The sequence below is a fragment of the Diabrotica virgifera genome, chromosome 3 (genome assembly GCF_917563875.1).
Source record: "Diabrotica virgifera virgifera chromosome 3, PGI_DIABVI_V3a".
Taxonomy (NCBI): Eukaryota; Metazoa; Arthropoda; class Insecta; order Coleoptera; family Chrysomelidae; genus Diabrotica; species Diabrotica virgifera.
The window spans coordinates 110,840,164-110,861,480 of record NC_065445.1 but is presented as its reverse complement, the minus strand read 5'-3'; the positions used below and the strand labels follow the sequence as shown (position 1 = coordinate 110,861,480).

The 21,317-nt window shown below is 31.1% G+C and overlaps 1 protein-coding gene across 3 annotated transcripts in view; it reads right to left on the bottom strand.

Moving 5' to 3' along the window:
- The window catches only part of LOC114332132 (BAG domain-containing protein Samui), a 45,543-nt gene extending 30,653 nt beyond the window's left edge, over positions 1 to 14,890 (bottom strand). Inside the window, exon 1 of one of the 3 annotated variants that reach the window (XR_007697096.1) lies at positions 14,744 to 14,890. Coding sequence is in view for 2 of the 3 variants with exons in the window: in XM_050646829.1 (XP_050502786.1) it covers positions 13,550 to 13,630 (81 nt within the window). In the remaining variant the exon portion in view is untranslated. Of the gene's footprint in view, positions 1 to 13,549; positions 13,646 to 14,342; positions 14,660 to 14,743 lie in introns of those variants that run through there. The other 2 variants (XM_028281867.2, XM_050646829.1) reach the window with 2 other exon arrangements.
- Positions 14,891 to 21,317: the final 6,427 nt, after the last annotated feature.

The following is a 21,317-nucleotide window of genomic DNA, read 5'->3' as shown; positions in this document are numbered from 1 at the left end:
ACTTATAGTCCAGGGCGCATCTGTTTTGAGATGGACGTTGAGAGGTGACTCAATTTTTTTTGCAGAAATTGCTTAAAAATAACTCAAATAATAATATTTGAGTTATCCTCCCACTCAAAATGGTCCGGAACATTGTTTAAATAATCAAAATGTCAAAATATGAAGGAAAAAATCGAATTTTTTATTGGTTTTTTGATTATAACTTTAAAACTATTCATTTCTGAAAAAAGTTGTACTGACATAAAAGTTGCGTAATTAAATTTCCTACAATATAAAATTGGTTAAAAACTTAAAAAATAGTCACCCTTGTTGCAAATTAGCAATAATTGCGAAAAATACCATACAAAAACAAGTATTCGCATTTTAGGTTTTTAACCATTTATGCTACACTTAGGAACTTCATATTTTACCCAGAAAAAACTTTATGATATAGTAAAACAACACTGTAAATTTCATTAAGATCGGTTTAATAGATTTTGCAAAATAAATTTTGCAATCCAGCTTTCGCAGAAAAAATTCATTTTTTTAAAATGTTGCAGGACTGAAAATAAAGCAGATAGCAAGTTGAATTTTTTTTTTGGTTATAGAAGTGTACTGTACCTTTCATTTGCAATTTGCAAAATTAAAATCGATTAATTACCACGGCGTCGGGAAACTTTTTAAATAAACATTAATTTTTGGTTCTACGCGCAGGACAGCGGTGTTCGATTAACACAAGTTGATTTCCACCAAAATTTGTTCCAACCTTTATCTAATATATTATTTTCTTACTCTATATTTTGTTGTATTTTAATATTTTAATTCCAAAAAAATCAAACTAATTTTATTATTGTTTGTGAAATATTGTTTAAACAATTGCATATGTTTAAAAATAATAAACTCTTATTTTCTAAGTTAAAATATATGAACAAAGAAAGTTTTTGCTAAAAAGAGTGTTACTTCAAAGGATAGAGTATGTGTTTTTATTTTGCAATAAACAAATTTATTTATTTATATCGAAATGTAATAAAAATTAAAATGTATCAATCACTATCAAAGGTCATTGGAATGCCCAATCAGAGCAAACTATCCGCTGTCCTGCGCGTAGCACCAATAATAAATAATTCCTGACGCCGTGGTAGTTAATCGATTTTAATTTTGCAATTTTAACTATTTATAATGGGAAATAAGCCACAATATTATTAAAAAATGATTTTTATTAATTAAATTATTAATTTAATTTTGCAAATTGCAAATGAAAGGTACAGTACACTTCTATAACCAAAAAAAAAATTCAACTTGCTATCTGCTTTATTTTCAGTCCAGCAACATTTAAAAAAAATGAATTTTTTCAGCGAAAGCTGGATTGCAAAATTTATTTTGCAAAATCTATTAAACCGATCTTAATGAAATTTACAGTGTTGTTTTACTATATCATAAAGTTTTTCTGGGTAAAATATGAAGTTCCTAAGTGTAGCATAAATGGTTGAAAAACGTAAAATGCGAATACTTGTTTTTGTATGGTATTTTTCGCAATTATTGCTATTTTGCAACAAGGGTGACTATTTTTTAAATTTTTAACCAATTTTATATTGTAGGAAATTTAATTACGCAACTTTTATGTCAGTACAACTTTTCTCAGAAATGAATAGTTTTAAAGTTATAATCAAAAAACCAATAAAAAATTCGAATTTTTCCTTCATATTTTGACATTTTGATTATTTAAACAATGTTCCGGACCTTTTTGAGTGGGAGGATAACTCAAATATTATTATTTGAGTTTCAAGCAATTTCTGCAAAAAAATTTGAGTCAACTCTCAACGTCCAAATGTACTAATATTTTTACAGATGCGCCCTGGTCTATTATAGGAATAAGTTAGTAAATATTCATTTTATTAAAAAATACTAAGTTTTCAATCTAATAGCACATAAAACTATATTAAAAATATTACTCTACATCCCACTAGATTGAAAACAATGGGCGCCTTCTCTTGTTACACCTCCGAGGCTTCTAAAATTTGCAAGCCATAACGGATGCTGAGACTAAAGAAGATGAGGGAATTTTACAATTTATAAATCACGTCCCATCTGCTCAGCGCGGTAAGTTCCAAGTAGTTTTTTCGATTTCCTGCCATTATTTTCAATTCCTCGAGTGATTTTTGCTTAACTTTTCCCGCCTATACTACTTTCTGTATCCAGTTTTTTCTCTTGGTCTGCCTCTTGTAATTTCTTGTAATTATATTGGGTTGCATCACCATCAAAATAATGCCCATACCAGTTCATTTGTCTCTTTGCTATTTTATTCATTATTGGTTCTTGCTGGCCATTCTCCTAATAGTCATGTTCCTTAATCTATCCCATTTTGTCTATCCAACTTTCCCTCTTAGGTTAGGTTAGGTCCATTGCATTTATCCTACTCTTATGTTTTTCCAGAATTGTCCAGTTTTCTGTTGCATAGAGCACAGTCGATATAACATTGTGTTATATACAGTATGATGCAAATGTTTGGAATAAATTCGTTATTTCGTAAGCCAGCGATTTTAAGGAAAAATCCTGCAACAGGTCGATTTTGTGACATTTTAGTGACGTCATCCATCTGGGCGTGATGACGTAATCGATGATTTTTTTAAATCATAATAGGAGTCGTGTGCTAGCTCATTTGAAAGGTTACTAAATTTTCTATTCAGTACCTAATATAAAATTTAACATAATTATTTATACAGGGTGCCCAAGAATTTTTTTTTTAATCAAATTAATTGACACAAAAAAAGAAGAACGTATGTCATTTGTTTAAATCAAAATATATTCTACTGCTGCCAGAAAACAGAATAAAATGTTTTTTGATAAGTAAACATTGCTTTTTGCTCAATTTAGATGTTTAAGCTGCCACCCATCTGCCTCTTGACAGTTTGAACATTTAATTTAAGCGAAAAACAATGTTTATTTGTGAAATAAACATTTTTTTTCTGTTTTATGAAAGCAGTAGAATGTATTTTTTTAATTAAATAAATTACATACATTCTTCTTTTTGTGTCTTAATTCAAAATAATTTTTCTTAGACACCCTGTACAAATAATATATCAACGCTTATATTAATGAATAGAGAATTGAGTACCCTTTCAAATGAGCTACCACACGACCCCTATACTCATTTAAAAAAATCATCGATTACATCATCACGCTCAGATGGATGACGTCACAAGTATGATATATATGTCAAAAAATCATAATTCAAAAATAAAAATCGAACAGCCACAAGATTTTTTCTTAAAGTTGCTGTCTTACAAAATAATGAATTTGTTCCAAACATTTGCCCATATTGTATGTTCATCTTTGTCTCTCTTGTAAGTTCTCTTTTTCCCAATATTGGGGCTAATGCATAGTATAACTTGTTTGATTTTTTTGCTCTATTTGTTATTTCCTAGTCTATTTTTCTGTCGTTACTAATTATACTTCACAGGTATTCGTAAGTTATATGCTTCTTTTCATGAGCATTTTTCAGTGTGCGTCACAAATGATAGAAAAAAAGGTAAGTCAGTGATAAAATACATTTTAGTGACATGATATTTTAGTTAAATCTGACAGTTGTCAAATTTTATTTGCAATTTGGAAATCAATTGTGTTTATTGCATTTATAAAATGGTATTTTCTTTTGATTTGTATAGTCTTTTAAATTGTTCATATTATATTCGTAGATATATTATATAATTCGCAAATTATTTTATTTTCGATTATGGCGCCATCTATTGACAACTAGAATAAATGTTATAAATGTCACCGACGAAATGTAATCACCGACTTGCGTTTTTTTCTGTCACATACAATTTAATGCGTTAGAAGGAAATCGAAAAACTGTGACGCACTGAAAGATCCTCATGAGAAAAAGCATAACTATTTACAGTTATGAGCTTTTACATTTTATCTTTATTTCATTATCTTCTTTGCCGTTCTTTATCATTACCTTACTTTATTTCCATTTTTAGTTATTATATTTGCTCTATCCATATATCCACTAGTTTCTGCATTTTATTCTCGGAATCTACTATTATGACTTTGTCGTCTACATACATTAATGATTTTATTGTAATCCTATTGTATCCTATTATTGTCTGTAAGTTGATTGGTTCCTAGTCTAGTATTTCTTATCAAATCATTTATTACTACTATAATGGAAAAGGGCTGAGATTATCTCCTTGTTTAATACCTTACTTCCAATTAAATTCTTCGGATCTTTCCCCTGTTATTTATACCCTTCCTTTTACCTTTTTGTAAGTATTTTCTATAATTTTTATCGATGTATCATCTGGTACATTTATTTTCGTCAAGCATTCCCCTATAATTTGTCTGTCTATAGTGTCAAACGCTGCTCTTAAGTCTATGAATAAGAAAATAATACTACCAGTTTTCCCCCCATGTCTATACTTCTTTCAACTAGGTTCCTAATGATATATATGTTGCCATTTGTCTGTCTTCTTGGTATAAATGCTGCTTGTTTTCCCAATTCCATTTCCACTTCTTGTCTTAGTCGCTTCTCTATGAATGATGGCACGATGATGTTGTTCTGCCAATCTTTAGGGATTCATTGTTTTTTCTACACCTCTTTATATATTTTCCATAGCCAGTGTATTCCTTCTTCTCCCATGTATTTTACCATTTCCGGTTCAATTTCATCATCTCCACCTGCCTTTGATGTGTTTGATGCTTGATAATCCTTCTAATTAATTACTTCTTCTCTCTACTTATTTGCTATATCTCTGTGTTTTCTTCATCTTCAAGTCATAAAATCTATGCTTAGAGATGGCACTCTTTACTGTTTACTGTTTTTTGACCTTAATTTGTTAATAACTAAGTGAAGTCCAAAAAATAGATTGCAGGAAACATATTGGTTTATTATGTTATACTTAGAGGTCCATATTACTCAAAACAACGGTTGTTTGCCTGGCCCAGTCAGTGTCACAAACAGATTACTTTTTTTGCTTAGTTCCATGTTCCCTGGACTATATATGTTGTAATTTCAATATTAAGAACTAATTTGGATATTTAATTATTCCGTGATAAATTATAGTACAGCCTTAAATCCTTATATACGAAAAAAAGCAAAGAAGTGATTAATAAATATGGTACACAAAATAGTATCAACCCCTCCCATTATTTAGATAATTATTCAACATTGAACATTTTAATGATGTTAGTTGAACTATGCATGATTGTTGCCTTTATTTGTTATTATTATGCTATGATTATTATTACATTGTTGCAATAATAGCCATGGCATTCCACAATGCCAGTTAATATTTAGGTACAAGGATTATAGTAAGGAAGGCAAGTATGCTAAATTTGCAGCTACTCGAGACTTATGGGGAATTATTGGGTTGTGAAGATTAGGTCATAAAACCAAAATGAGTAAGTTTTCCATTTTAGTGGGGACTTTCCATTTTTAATTTAATTTTCCATTTCCAACAATCGTTTTTTCTGATTATAGTGCCATCTATCCATAATATGAAAAAATGTCTCGAATAAAAGTTACTTATTTTTATGTAAGGAATCCAAATCTGCAATAAAAAATGGGGGCTCCTATTTAAGATTTTAAAGTAACCCCTTACCCCAACTCCGTGAATGGTCGTGTTTGATGTCATTCGATAGATTTTTAAAAAATATTGAACACATATTTTTTAGTTTTTTGATCTGATGTTAATTTTGCGAAATATTCACTGTTCTTTTGTGAAACTTTATGACTCATCCATTTCCTTATGCGCCGCTCAAATCATCATATTTTTAAAACATAGACTGTTCTGCATGTAACTTTACCTTAATCTGACGATTTTGAGTTTTTCTAAGGATAAATTTTTTGGGCCCCCTTCGAACTCCTCTGTATTAAGAGTCCATATATGGTAGGGGCATGATACTATGACAGGAAGATATGCACACTTGCAATTCTAAATTCAATCGACTGGCGCATGACGTCACTGCGAGACTAAACTAGGGAACTTGTGTGTATCTTATTTTGACGATGAATCATATGGCAACGCTGTTTCATTATTATAAATGGATAACATGAAACTTGAACTGTAACGGTGAGTGGCCCTTGATGCCAAATGTTGCACTAAGAATGCATAACTAGTTACTTTATGTGAATACGTGGTTTGAAAATGCATAATTAATTTGTAAAATTAATTATAGAAATATATGAATCTACGATTTGATTGTGTACATTAGAAATAAAATAAATAAAGATATAAGACATAAATTAAATATTATACAAAGCCGGTAAAACGTAAATAATTTGAAAAATAAACGAAAAGCGTGTCATACTTGAGACTTTATGAATGTTATTTATTATTATTTATTTATTTACGATATTATTTGACAATTTTTATGATTTTTCTCTTGCGGATATTATAATTTTAACATTTTTATTTAGCATCCTTATTTTAAAATACATTTTACATCTAAAAAAAAGTAATTTTACGTTGTCACTGAGATTTACTTGTTTTGCGGCTTCTAATAGGTTTTTCAGATAATGTTTAGTAATTTTTAATGTACTGCGATTATAAGTACGAAAAATATGTTCCAGTTCACTACATTTAGTTACAAATTCCAGGGTTGACCACCCTCAGAAACGTGGTTTACCCAAGTAAACGATTTATCGTTAGCATCCGGAATCCCATCGTCTTAACGTTCCTACAGCTGGAAGGTTGTAGCCTCTTTTTCTTAATTAACGATAGGACCTTGCCCCTGCAGCGTGCAAATTTTGCAGCTTTGCAGCGTTGCTGAAGCAATTATCTTCAATTGACCACTTAATCTGTTTTTAGTTTTTAATTTTTTTAACTGCCTTTAGTAAAAATTCTTTGTGTACTTTTTCCTCCTTCTCTCTACTAAGAAGTTCCTTCAATTTTTATTTTCAGTTTGCAAATTCTTTATTTGTTCCATGGCTTTTTTGACTATGTTGTTTTCACTTAAATTAAATAATTTTTAAGTAGATCATAACAAATATGTATTATGTAAATGTGTGGATTTTAAAAATAGGTTTTGTCTCTTACATTTCAGTTTGAGTAGCGATATCGTTAAATTTTGTGTCGCAAGTTTTTTCTACTGCTTTTGTTTTGCAATCTGATCTAACACATTTGACATTTCAGGTTGTAGTTCATTTGTGTTTTCTCTTCAATAAAAGTTAAATATATAAAGAACACATTCCATTACCATATTCGTAGTAAAAAATACATCCAAAATGAGTTATTTATGGAGCTATCAAAAATAAAGTGTTACTTCGAATTCAGAGTTCTATTGAAATGGACATTAGTATCTATAGAAACAGTTTGTCTGTCATTAAATTGTGTATAAAATCAAAATACTCACATGTTTTTAATACATTTCTTATCTCTATTCTTCTTTGGCGTGTATTTTCAATCGATGTTTTAGCACTTCGGGTCTTTATTAAATGAAGAGAAGGTATTGCATCAGTTCTTAACTTCCACTTGTCAGGTAATCCCAATAGTGTTTCTTTTAAACAATAGTCAGCTTCTGTAAAATGTTCTCGCGGTATCTACATTAAATTTGTCTCACTGAAAACTGAAAACACTTGGAGACCCACACTTTACGTATGTGTTTGTCTCTAGGAAACACGAAAGAACGACACTTCAAAAAAGTTTTACTTTTTTTATTGTTATTGTTTAAACAACCCACCACTGCACAATACACGGTAAACAAAAATTAGTCTTCTTTATAAAGTAGGTACAGATAGCTGAGAGCAACTTGCATTAGATAAACAAATTAGGTGATACATATTATTAACACAGTAAACTGAACGTTTTCACCAAAAAATTTATATGACTATATAATATAAAAGTTTTTACTACATAAACGAATAAACAAAAATCTCATTCAATACGTTTTGAAGCAACACGTGAGAGATATTCAACTTGGCAGAGAAGAATTCAACTTGGCGCCAGGAAAGTTGTCTCTGGTTTACGTCACAGTGAGCGATAGTGATGCAAGACCATCATGCGCGTTGATTTATCTTCTTGTCATAGTATCATGTGGTAGGGGTACATTTATAGGGTACAAGGTTTCTCCCCATGTGATTTTCTGATGTGTTTGAGTAACTGCAAAAATCCCTGTTTTGGGCTCCCCTACCATTATATATTTTCATTCACCATTTCAAAGCAAATTTAAATTTTGGATGCAGAAAATATTTTTTACAAAATGAATAATTAAAAGGAAATTTCATATTATTAGTAGGTAAGTGGGATTTCCCAAATAGACTACTTCATGATAAGGAAAGAAGACATACGTGAATGCAAGGACTGCAAGGTAATAGTTAGTGAGACAGTAAGCCAACAACATAAGCTGCTTGTTCTGGACATCGAAGTAAAAAGCGAAACTAAACAAAAATATCGGGGAGGACCACAAAAAATCAAGTGGTGGCTGCTGAAAGATGAGAAAGAAGGTCTATTCAGGAGAAGAATAGTAGAAAAAATATGTTGGAACATGAAAGGAAGCCCTAATACAATTTGGAGAAAAATGGCCAGTAGTATTAGAGAGACTGCTATTGAAATACTTGGAAAAACGTCAGGAAAAAAGTTTGAAGATAAAGAGACTTGGTGGTGGTCAAACGAAGTACAAGGAAAAATAAAAGAGAAGAGAAAATTGTATAAAAAGTGGCAAGAAACCAGATCTGATACAGATCTTCAAAACTGTATGGTGGCGAAAAAGGAAGCGAAAGTAGCAGTAGTAAAAGCCAAAGCAGAAGCATATTCAAACCTATACGATCAACTTGATATCAGGGAAGGCGAAACGAAGATATATAAAATAGCCAAACAGAGAGCAAAGAAAGCAAAAGATTTTAATCAGATTAGATGTATCCGAGATGAAAATAATAAAATACTAGTTCACGAAAGGGATGTCAAAAAGAGATGGAGAAAGTACTTTGACAGCTTATTAAATGAAGAATTTGACAGACAGCCTGTAGAGTCAACGGAGACAGTAGCAGCAATGGTCACCAAAATAACTAACGAGGAAGTGGCTCAACCGCTTCAAAAAATAAAGAAAGGAAAAGCGGTAGGACCAGATGATATTCCTGGGGAAGTATGGAGAGAATTGGGAGAGACAGGAACAAGGTGGCTAGCAGGTCTATTTAATAGAATTATGGAAGTCGGACAAATGCCAGACGAATGGAGAAGCAGTATACAGGTACCTGTTTACAAAAACAAGGGAGATATACAACAATGTACAAACTACAGGGCTATAAAACTGCTTAGCCACACCATGAAAATATGGGAAAGAGTAATTGATAGACGGATACGTGAAGAGACCGAAATATCCGAGAATCAATTTGGCTTTATGCAGGGTAGATCAACAACAGATGCAATTTTCATTATAAGGCAGTTGATGGAAAAATACAGGAGTAAAGAGACAAACGCTCATATGGTATTCATTGATCTTGAGAAAGCATATGATAGAGTTCCTCGAGAGATTCTGTGGTGGGCACTCAATAAGAAAGGAGTCCCTGGTGAATATGTAAAGATTGTGAGGGATATGTATGAGGGAGTAATGACTAGTGTTACGACACATGTGGGAGAGACTGATAAATTTCATGTGAAAGTAGGATTGCACCAAGGCTCTGTGCTTAGTCCGTATTTATTCTCATTAGTTTTGGACCAGATAACAGCGAAACTACAGGGTAACATTCCATGGTGCTTAATGTATGCTGATGATGTCGTGTTAGTAGGAAATAGTGAAAGAGACTTAGAACAAAAACTGGAATAGTGGAGAAAAGCTCTGGAGGAAATAGGTTTAAAACTTAGTAGGACAAAAACAGAGTATTTGGAATGTTCATTCAAAGATGGAGCTACTACAAATAAAATGGTATCTTTGGATGGTGAAATGATTGTGAAAAGCAATAGTTTTAAGTACCTAGGATCGGTATTACAGAGTAATGGAGAAATAGATGGAGGTGCATGCAGTAGAATTAGGGCTGGATGGATGAAGTGGAAAGAAGCGAGTGGTGTGTTGTGTGACAGAAAAATTCCAATGAAGCTGAAGGGAAAATTCTATAAAACAGCCATAAGACCGGCTATGATGTACGGAACTGAATGTTGGGCAGTGAAAAAGAAAGAGGAACAACGAATGCATGTGGCGGAAATGAGAATGCTTAGATGGATGAGTGGAGTGACAAAGAAGGATAAAATTAGAAATGAGTACATTAGGGGAAGTCTAGGTGTGGCACCAATTGATGCCAAAATGAGAGAGCATAGGTTAAGATGGTTTGGTCATGTTCAACATCGAGACGTTAATCACCCAATACGAAGAATAGCTGAAGTGCAGATTCCTGGAAGGAGTAGGAGAGGAAGACCAAAGAAGACCTGGGGGGAGACGATAAGGCAGGACATGTTGGTAAAGGGGATTAACATTGATATGTCCCAAGATAGAATTGTGTGGAGAAATGCAATTAGGGAAGCCGACCCCGCATAGGGATAAGGCAAAGAGAATGATGATGAGTAAGTGGGATTTGCAGTGTGTCTTAATTAGTGATGTAAGAAGAGAATATTCTCAAGAGAATATTCTCGTTTTCGAGAATATTCCCTTGAATATTCTCGTTGCTTCGTCCTTAATCGTGTCAAGACGATACATAAAAAAGAAAAATGAAAAACGGAAAATGTGGATAGGGCTTTTCTAAGTAAACGTGAAACAATGAGTAATTTAACTATGGAAATAATGCTATAGTATTTTTACTACAAAAACGTTATTACGTAGGTCAAAATTTTTGACGTAAGAGAACTGTCAAAACATTAGAATGTGACTTTTCATTATTGCCATGATTATTATAAACATGGCAATAATGAAAAGTCACATTCTAATGTTTTGACAGTTCTCTTGCGTCAAAAATTTTGACCTACGTAATAACGTTTTTGTAGTAAAAATACTATAGACAATTATTTGTGTATGTTTTGACAAAACCAAATTAAATTACAACAGAGTATAGGAAATAAAGAGGAAATACAGAGCAACATGCAAAATTTTCCACAGCAGTTTGACTTTATCGGCAACACATCAGGCACTGCAATAGTTTTCAAATACCAGTAAGATTTTGGCCACATGGTTCAGCCAAACGGCGATATTTTCATTAGATGGCTGTAATGTTGCCAGAAACATACCAAATATATATTTTCGGAAACATATTGCTTCAAAAACTAGCCCGTCTAAATGCCCCTTTACACCTTCTCATCAGTAATTGAAATGCAGAATGTAGATGACCATGATGAGATAATGATAGAAATATATTCTGAACCTGAGGCCTCATGTTTTTCTGATTAAATCATCACATCCATTACTTGCATTATTTGTTGTTAAGAAGAAACCTTCATTTTTTTATTAAATAAATTTTGTGTTCTCTGTTGTTTTTGTATTTTGTTTATATATAAAGAACACTGTTGTTTAGTCTCATAATTTTGTATATAATTTCATGATTTTTAAGACCCTATTTCATCTTCAACAATATCCCTAAGTGCGTCGTAGGGTTCATTCTCAGAAAATTCTCCATATCGAGAATATTCTCTGATTTTTCATTCTCGAGAATTTTCCAACACTAGTCTTAATATCATTATCACAAAATATTTTCTATTATGATATAAACAGTTTACAGTTTGGATAAGGTAAGTATTTTAACCCTTGTAAGCCAGTGCAGGGTACAACTGCACCCAGGCCATTTTCTCACTTATGTTTTTTAATATATTTTTTATTTTTGTCCATTTTTTATTTGCATTAAATTCACCCATTTCACCTATTAGTTTTAAAACCCATTTTGCGGGGTGCACCCCGCACCATCATTAAAATTTTCCATATTATTTTAAAATTTATAAATTCTTAAGTGCGTTCTAGAGAGAATTATGTTAAATTTTATGTCTTTTGTTTGAAACAGTAGTGTTAGCTTGGTAATAAAATCCGCATCTTTTACTAGAGTCGGTGTAGCTTCTTCTTGTGTAGGAGGATTTATCACTGTCGGAAGCTTTTGTCAGTAACTATTTCAATCGAATCCGCCAATACATATGTAAGAATTATTTGTTTTGGTGGATCCAGTTTATTTTTCAGTTTCTTCCTAAGTCTCGTTGAGTGTACTAAATTGGTTTGTGCAAGTAACACTTTAAATTTTTTTATTATCAAGAGATGGCTTGTTCATCTAAATTTCACGATTCTCAATTTTTAGACAAAATGACAACAATACACAACAGTATTTTGTTAATTAACAGCATGTGAATATTTTCTGTTTAAATATTTGCATTCAGGAGAGCAAAAACAAGATGTTATGTGAACTCTTCATTTTTTTCCTGCAATTTCCTTATCTAAGTTAACCAAATTCGTGTTGATTATGTGTGTAGCTATTTAATGCTGTTATTTATTTTTAATTATTGACATTGCTTTACAATGAAATTCACCCTTAAAATATGATAAGGCGCTACTGCTAAAGCAGCCATAGTAAAAATTCGAGGCTTAGTGCGTAATCAACCTGCCATATCACAGGTTATGGCACTAGGACCAAACTGCCTTGTGGTGCGCTTTCTAATGCTGGGAGAGCCCGGATATGATAATAACGACACAGGTGCTCTATGCAGATTACTAAAGGAACCGTTAAGCCAAAAACCAGATTTTCCATTTTTTAGGTTTATGGCACTCAGGTACGATATGCTCGGTTTTATAGTAATTTCTAGCAGCTAGCCGTTGGTAAAAACCAACATAGCAAAAAATAATTACGAAATTTCCTAGACAGTTGGAACTGGTATCAGCAAACCGAGTATAAAAATGAATTGCATGTTCTTTCTTATTCTGTGATATAATCCAATTATTCAAAGGATGCAACTTTCATACACAATGTAGTAACCAGTGACCAGAAATTTTTTTGGGGGAGTTAGTCATGGATCTTGAGGGCGATTTAATTACTTTTCTCTGATGCAAGGTCACTTAGTCTTACCAACCCTAGGATAAGAGGGTTTTCAATTATTTTTTTGGTGGGGCTAAAATTTTTTTTTGAAGGCTCAGTTTTTCTTTTTTTAGGATTAATAAATTGATATTTATTTTCATCTAGGGGGGGAGGTCATGACCCTCTTGACACCCCCTTGTATCCGCCACTGGTAGTGACAAAATACAATTGGCGTATTTGATATTATAACCATCACAGAAAAGTAAGAAAATATGGAGTAATAAAAAAAGTATTTCAATACGTTATTGTGAGTCAGAATTCTATAAGACAATGAATACTAAAAGAAGAGAGATAGGTACTCACAGATCGCATTTCTGTAGTAAAATTTTTAACACTAACAACATAGCTTTAGCAAGTCAAAACAAGGTAAATAAAAATGTGACAATTAGGCCATAAACTCCAAACGTAGACGTAGAAAAATAATTGATAATAAATTCAGTCTTAAGTTTTGTTTTTCAGCATTCTATGGCATCCATGGATAAATAGTTATTCAAATGAAAATCAGCTTATGATCTTCTATGTTTTAAAGTTGGCATTCTATGTTATTTCTTATCTTTAAAGTGAAATATTGGCAATCCTTATGGGATTGGTACTCACCAGAGGAACTACAGATGTTCGGATACAATTAGTGTCTCTTTGTAAAGACAATGAAGTCGACTTTACTAAGTAACAAGACATTTACTCAACACTCGCACACACACTACACATTAGACTAGCTGATTGCGAAACATAGTACCATGTCAATGGCCATGAGTTCTCAAGACATTAAGCTAAATAAAAAAAAATTATCACAAACTATGAAAAAACTCAACACCAACAATACATTTTTGTTTTCACTTTCATTCTTAATGTATGCTTTGATAAAAGCAGTAAGTAAATATTGTAACTGGTAACTTAACCGTTCAATAAATAATTCAACTGTAATCAATATAGAACACTAAATGAGTTGGGTATAAGTTTATTTATACATCTCACATTTGAAATTACACCAATGAGCCAATAAGAAACCTTAGTAGGTATCATATTCAAAATTGAATAAGTACTACATGCTACATGACACATCACATAAAATTATAAGTAAACTTTGGTAACACTCAATTAAATCATTGTTACTCCGCAAAAAATAGGAAAAATGACCAGGACAATAATTCAATAACTACTCCCATACAATTAACTTAAAAAATATTTTAAGGTTACTTCCAAGAATTTTTCTAAAATATTATAATTTAATTAGGCTTATTATCATCAGATTTGGTAATGTTTAGTTTAAAAATATAAAAATATGATTAAAAATTTAAAACATCTAAAAATAAATTTTGAAATTATAGAATCATCATCATGGGAAAAACCATATTTGGATAAATAAATCATAATATATAAAAGTACTTACAAAATGAGATCTAGGAAAAGACATCTTCAAAAGTCAATTCAATTTCACAAAGTAAAAGAGTAAAAATGTTCAATTTCAATCTGACTATTTTCGCTACAGAATCATCTGGAAGGTTCCTAAATATAACAGTTTACACAATGCTCTGGAATAACCACACACCGTCTAAAAATATTTTCCATCCAAGTTCAAGTTAAAATTGCACAGCATTATGAAAGTATGTCTTTACTTATTTCATCTAACTGAGGAACAAGATTTAATGAAAACATTACAAAAACAGCAAAAATGTTTTGAATAAAACTGGTTTCATTTTGGAAGAATTCACCTTAAGTTACGTAATATCGAAAAAAACATCTAAAGCCTTATTAAAATATTTAAAAAATAAAAAAAACTAAAATACTAACCCACTTTTTTCACTTAAGAAACAAGACATATCAACCGACAACTGACAGTTGACAGTTGACCGTGACAGTGAATTTGCACTCTTGTGCAAATTTTCTTCTCTTCGATATGTTTCAATTTCACTTGATCTATACATCCCTATACACTATATGTACTGCATTTTTAACCGCTGTGTCTAGGTACACGCTAACGTGTACGCAAGTAAAAAAGTTAGGTACACGCTTAAACGTCATCAAGTCAATGACGTCATTATTTAGCGTGTACTTATGACTGGGTTTTTGGTACACGCTAATTTGAGCCGTGTATATGCTGTGGTATTAAGTATCTGTAAGTATCGCGAGTGTCCGGAGTGTGGTTAGAATTTGTCTAATCGCGTTACGTTTACACTTTAATATTGATTTGTAAAGAGTTTTTTTTTATTAACTGTGGAGTGTGGACAATTATGTAGTTCTTTTAATGAGTTTAACAACATTCTAAAACAGTATGAAAAAGATAAGGGACAAAAATTCGTGATTAAGGGTAGCAGAAGTAATAAGATAAAATATACGGGGCGATTGATTAGTGTGATAAAGCTCAGTAGATCCGCTCTAGTAATAGATAACAATAAATGTTAATAACAAAAATTGTATCAAACTTTGAGCTTCATATTACAAACTTAGAATGTTACAGGGTGTTCGATAATATAGAGGCAGACCAAACTTATGTTTTTTAAATGGAACACCCTATTATATTTTATTTTACGTTCGAAATCTGCTTAACTTCCATATCACAAAAATATAAAGGTTTATTATGTTATACAGGGTATTTACAAAGTTATAACCAATTTACTATGAAAATCGTAACAAGTTCAACTCCCTGTATAAATAAAAATAAACACCACAGCAAAAATAAACACCAATATAAACTGGTATAATTAAAAGTTACGTATAAAAATTATTTCAACAGTATTTTGTATATATCATGTTAACTAATATTTATTTTGCTAACCTAAATATATACTTTTATATACCTACACATTGTTTTATTACAGTTAAGTTTGAAACATCTGAATAGCTTTGCTTCCCTGCCCCTTTCCTTAATAAAAATATTTTCTATCAAACAAACGCTAATAAAACATATCAAAATAGCGTGTACCAAAATATAAAGTCACTGCGCACGCTAAATATTGACGTCACTGGCTTGATGAAGTTTAATTCGCGTGTACCTAACTTTTTTATTTGCGTACACGTTAGCGTGTACCTAGACACAGCGATTTTTAACATCCAAAAAATATACATCCAAAAAACCAACTGCATTTTTAACTTATAACCACTTAAATGTCTGATAAATTATTTAAAATACTTTATTAGAATACAAGGTTTGAAACGATATAAATTACTATCTATCTTAAACAATAGATTAATATATCTGAAGATAAGTTGTGCATAACCAATTACACTTGGATCTACAGGTCGAGCGCGTCTCGTAAATTGCACAGCTTCGCGCAATCGTACTAACTGTGTCAGGTGAGGTGTTCGACCAGCAGGCGCATCTGTAAAAATTACGAGCCGTTAAATACCGCTATGAATTCCACGATTTTATTGGTTAGAACTACCCACGTGATATCTGTGTTCGTATTGGTCAGAGAATTAAGCAATAAAGACAAATAATGACAATCAGCTGTTAGACATCATTATGTGATGGAATTTTTATTTTGATGTAAATAAATATTATTACTGATAATTTGTATAAGCAAAATTATTGTACTGCACCTACAGTGACTCACAGCTTCAATTCTGAAATGATACAGTCGTTACTCAATAAAACTAGCTTGTGTCAGTGACCCAATATAAGAAAAAAAAATTACATACTGACAGTAAGTTACTAACTATAAGTCCTCTAAAATAGCAAAGCTATGTTTTGGGTTTCAAATATACCATACTTAAATAACAATAGTTCTTTAATTATTTTGTGTATGATTTTGATATCAGCTAAAATGATGTAAACTTTTAAAGGAGAATATTAATAAAGAAAACAAAACTCCTTGTTGCTTATTTCTTTGGCTGATAAAAGATTTATTTCTTGCAGTTCAGCTATGTAGGTAGATTATTCTTTTGTAATATTCGTTTAATTGTTTTAGGGTTACCTATTTTTCCAAACTGTGTTTCCACCTCATCTCTCAATTTTGGTGCACTTTTTTGGGATTATTTGCTATTTCTCTGACAATACATCTTAGCTATTAGGACTTTGCAGACGACTGCTCTGAAAAGTTCATTTGATGTTCATCCGTACCATTCTCTCAAGTTGCGCAGCCAAGATATTCATCTCCCTATGCTTCTTTTTCCTTGAATCTTTCCCTGCATAATGAGTTGGAGCAAGTTGTTTTGGCCCATACATGGCAACATTTTTCATACGAATTTCTAGTTACATACAATCTATCTTTTTATGTCATAAGGCCAAACCCAGTTATACCAGGAAATTGGCTCAGGCCATAGCATTATTCTCTACATATAAAAACTTAGGAAAGTGTGTCCTTTTAGGTGACACAATAGATCGAACACAACGAGCCATGTGTATCTTTTTTAGTACACAGTGTTGAGGACAGTGTATATCTAAAAGGATACACTGGCGCTGAGGGTGTTAATTATTGCATATTTGAAACCCAAAACATAGCTTATGCTATTTTAGAAGACTCATACTAACTTACCTACCTTCAGTATGTAAGTTTTTTCTAATAAATATTGAGCGACTGACACAAGCTAGCTTTATTGAGTAGTGACTGCATCATTTAAGCTGTGAGCCCCTGTATATGTTTATCAGTCATGGCCTAGCTACACGTTAAAATTGTTTCGTTATCATTCCCTGCGTTGCTTTCTTCAGCGTGCACACTGATTTTTGTACAGCAGCTTTTGTAGCCAATAGTTACTCTTGTTTGTTTTCTAGATTTTTCCTAATCAGGACTTGATTTCTTTTTGGTTTGTTACTAACTCCCTTCTACAATAGAGAGTTTGGGGCTTATTATTCGCTAAAGTGTTGGAATGCTTGTGGGTTTTGATATATGTACCTACTACCACAACTCTCAATACAAACTTTGATCAAACTGATAGTGTGACGACTAGATTTTTATAATTTGAACAAACTGCAGTTGTGACGGCACTTCCTGAGTTTGCTCAAACTGTTTGATCAAATTATTTGATAGTGAAACCACGACTTTAAGGATTTAAGTAACATCAATTTAATTTGCAATAAAAAAGATCATGAAGATTTGACAATGCTTGTAAATACATACACCCGATTTAGATAATTTAAGTGACAGCAATGTTTAGATTGTTTTGTCAAATATACACATGCAACAAAAAATTTAATAAAAATTTGCATAAAAAAATTGAAGTATTTTAAAGGTTTCAATATGTAAAAACATTGAACCACAGAAACGGTTTTTCTCCACAAAGGAACAAAAATCGTAGCAACATATTAATAAGTGATACGTTTAAAAATCCAAATGTAAATGAAATTTCAGACTTTTTAAAAGGACACTAGACACAACATGCCCTATACTTCACAAAATGCCGAAGAAAATCATAATTATTATATAATATAACATATAATTTCCCCTAAATTACTTTTCCCCATATCCAGTACCTATATTAACTTTTATGTAAATTATCTCTTTTTAATTTTCATGCATTTATAATTTAATTTATAAGATATATTCTAGTACTGCCGTGTTTGTATTGAACAACTGAAATAAATTAAAAGAATATTATAACTATACAATAATTGTTTATATTTTTTATGAGATAAAAAGAAATATTTTATGAGACTAGGTAGAGTCTAGAAAGAAGACTAGTAGAAACGAATAAATAGTGTTTTTTAATCAATACCGTTTTTCAATATACATATTGATTTTCTACCACACTTTTATTTCTATCATAAAAATTGTCAAAGATAAACAAGAAATTAATATTTATCCATCATCCTCAGTCAGCTGACTTGTTTTCTTGAAACGACACTTTGCATACAATATTGGTATTTAAATATCCCGCTCTGTCATTCTTAATCATTTGACCAATACGAACACAGATATCACGTGGGTAGTTCTAACCAATGAAATCTTGGAATTCATAGCGGTATTTAACGCTTCGTGTAAAAATTGTGGGGGTATGCTGTGGTAAGTAAAAATATTAGTACATTTGGACGTTGAGAGGTGACTCCAATTTTTTTTGCAGAAATTGCTTGAAAATAAATCAAATAATAATAATTGAGTTATCCTCCCTCTCACAAAGGTCCGGAACATTGTTTAAATAATCAAAATGTCAAAAAATTAAGGAAAAATTCGATATTTTTCTTCGTTTTTTGATTATAACTTTAAAAGTATTCATTTCCGAGAAAAGTTGTACTGACATAAAAGTTGCGTAGTTAAATTTCCTACAATATAGAATTAGTTAATAATTTATAAAATAGTCACCTTGTTGCAAAATAGCAATAATTGCGAAAAAAACCATACAAAAACAAGTATTAGCATTTTACATTTTTCAACCATTAATACTACAGTTAGGACCTTCATATTTCACCCAGAAAAACTTTATGATACAGCAAAACAATACTGTAAATTTCATTAAGATCGGTTTAACAGATTGTGCAAAATAAATTTTGCAATCCAGCTTTCGTAAAAAAATTCATTTTTTCAAAATGTTACAGGACTGAAAATAAAGCAGATAGCAAGTTGAAATTTTTTTGCGTATAGAAGTCTACTGTACCTTTCACTTGCAATTTTGCAAAATTAAAATCAATTAACACCACGGCGTCAGGAATTTTTTTAAATAAACATTAATTATTGTTGCTACGCGCAGGACAGCGGATAGTTTGATCTGATTGGGCATTCCAATGACCTTTGATAATGATTGATACATTTTAATTTTTATTAAATATCGATATAAATAAATAAATTTGTTTATTGCAAAATAAAAACATATACTCTATCCTTTGAAATAACACTTTTATGAGCAAAAACTTTCTTTGTTCGTATATTTTAACTTAAAAAATAAAAGTTTATTATTTTTAAACATATGCAATTGTTTAAACAATATTTCACAAACAATAATAAAATAAGTTTGATTTTTGTGGAATTAAAATATTAAAATACAACAAAATATAGAGTAAGAAAATAATATATTAGATAAAGATTGGAAGAAATTTTGATGGAAATCAACTTGTGTGAATCGAACACCGCTGTCCTGCTCGTAGTACCAAAAATTATTGTTTATTTAAAAAAATTCCTGACGCCGTGGTAATTAATCGATTTTAATTTTGCAAATTGCAAATGAAAGGTACAGTTACTTCTATAAAAAAAAATTCAACTTGCTATCTGCTTTATTTTCAGTCCTGTAACATTTTGAAAAAATAATTTTTTTTTTGCGAAAGCTGGATTGCAAAATTTATTTTGAAAAATCTATTGAACCGATCTTAAGGTGATACAGTAGCGATCAACAGGTAGCCAAAACGCGTTCCAAGATTGCGGCTGTAATTTTGAATATTTTTTCGAGATATTTGGCACACGTATTCGTAATATAATAAAGAATGGCGGTACAGAGCCGAATTTGAAAACTATATTAATATGTGGAAATTACTCTGTAATTAAATACAATATTAAAAAAACGAGCCTGTACCGCCATTAAGAAGAATAAAAAAATACACTTTCTTCAAATAAACTTTTTTATCCGATGCCTAGATTTTGTGTCATTTTGGAACTACTAATGAAATAAAAAAATTTAGTAGTTCCAAAATGACACAAAATCTAGGCATCGGATAAAAAACTTTATTTGAAGAAAGTGTATTTTTTTGTTCTTCTTAATGGAGGTACAGGCTCGTTTTTTTAATATTGTATTTAATTACAGAGTAATTTCCACATATTAATATATTTTTCAAATTGGGCTCTGTACCGCCATTCTTTATTATATTACCAATACGTGTGCCAAATATCTCGAAAAAATATTCAAAATTATAGCCGCAATCTTGGAACGCGTTTTCGCTACCTGTTGATCGCTACTGTTTCCTCGTAATGAAATTTACAGTATTGTTTTACTGTATCATAATGTTTTTCTGGATGAAATATGAAGGTCCTAAGTGTAGCATAAATGGCTGAAAAACGTAAAATGCGAATACTTGTTTTTGTATGGTTTGTTCACAATTATTGCTATTTTGCAACTAGGGTAACAATTTTTTAAATTTTTAACCAATTTTACGTTATAGGAAATTTAATTACGCAACTTTTATGTCAGTACAACTTTTCTAGGAAATGAATATTTTTAAAGTTATAATCAAAAAACGAAGAAAAACATCGAATTTTTCCTTAATTTTTGGACCTTTTGATTATTTAAACAATGTTCCGGACCTTTTTGAGAGGGAGGATAACTCAAATATTATTATTTGATTTATTTTCAAGCAATTTCTGCAAAAAAATTTGAGTCACCTCTCAACGTCCATCTCAAAACAGATGCGCCCTGGACTATGTTTGAAAATTTGAGTAACTTGATTCTGTGGTGTGAATTTCTAAAACTTTTAAGTGGTTTTTGACCGTTGAGATAAATTATTTAT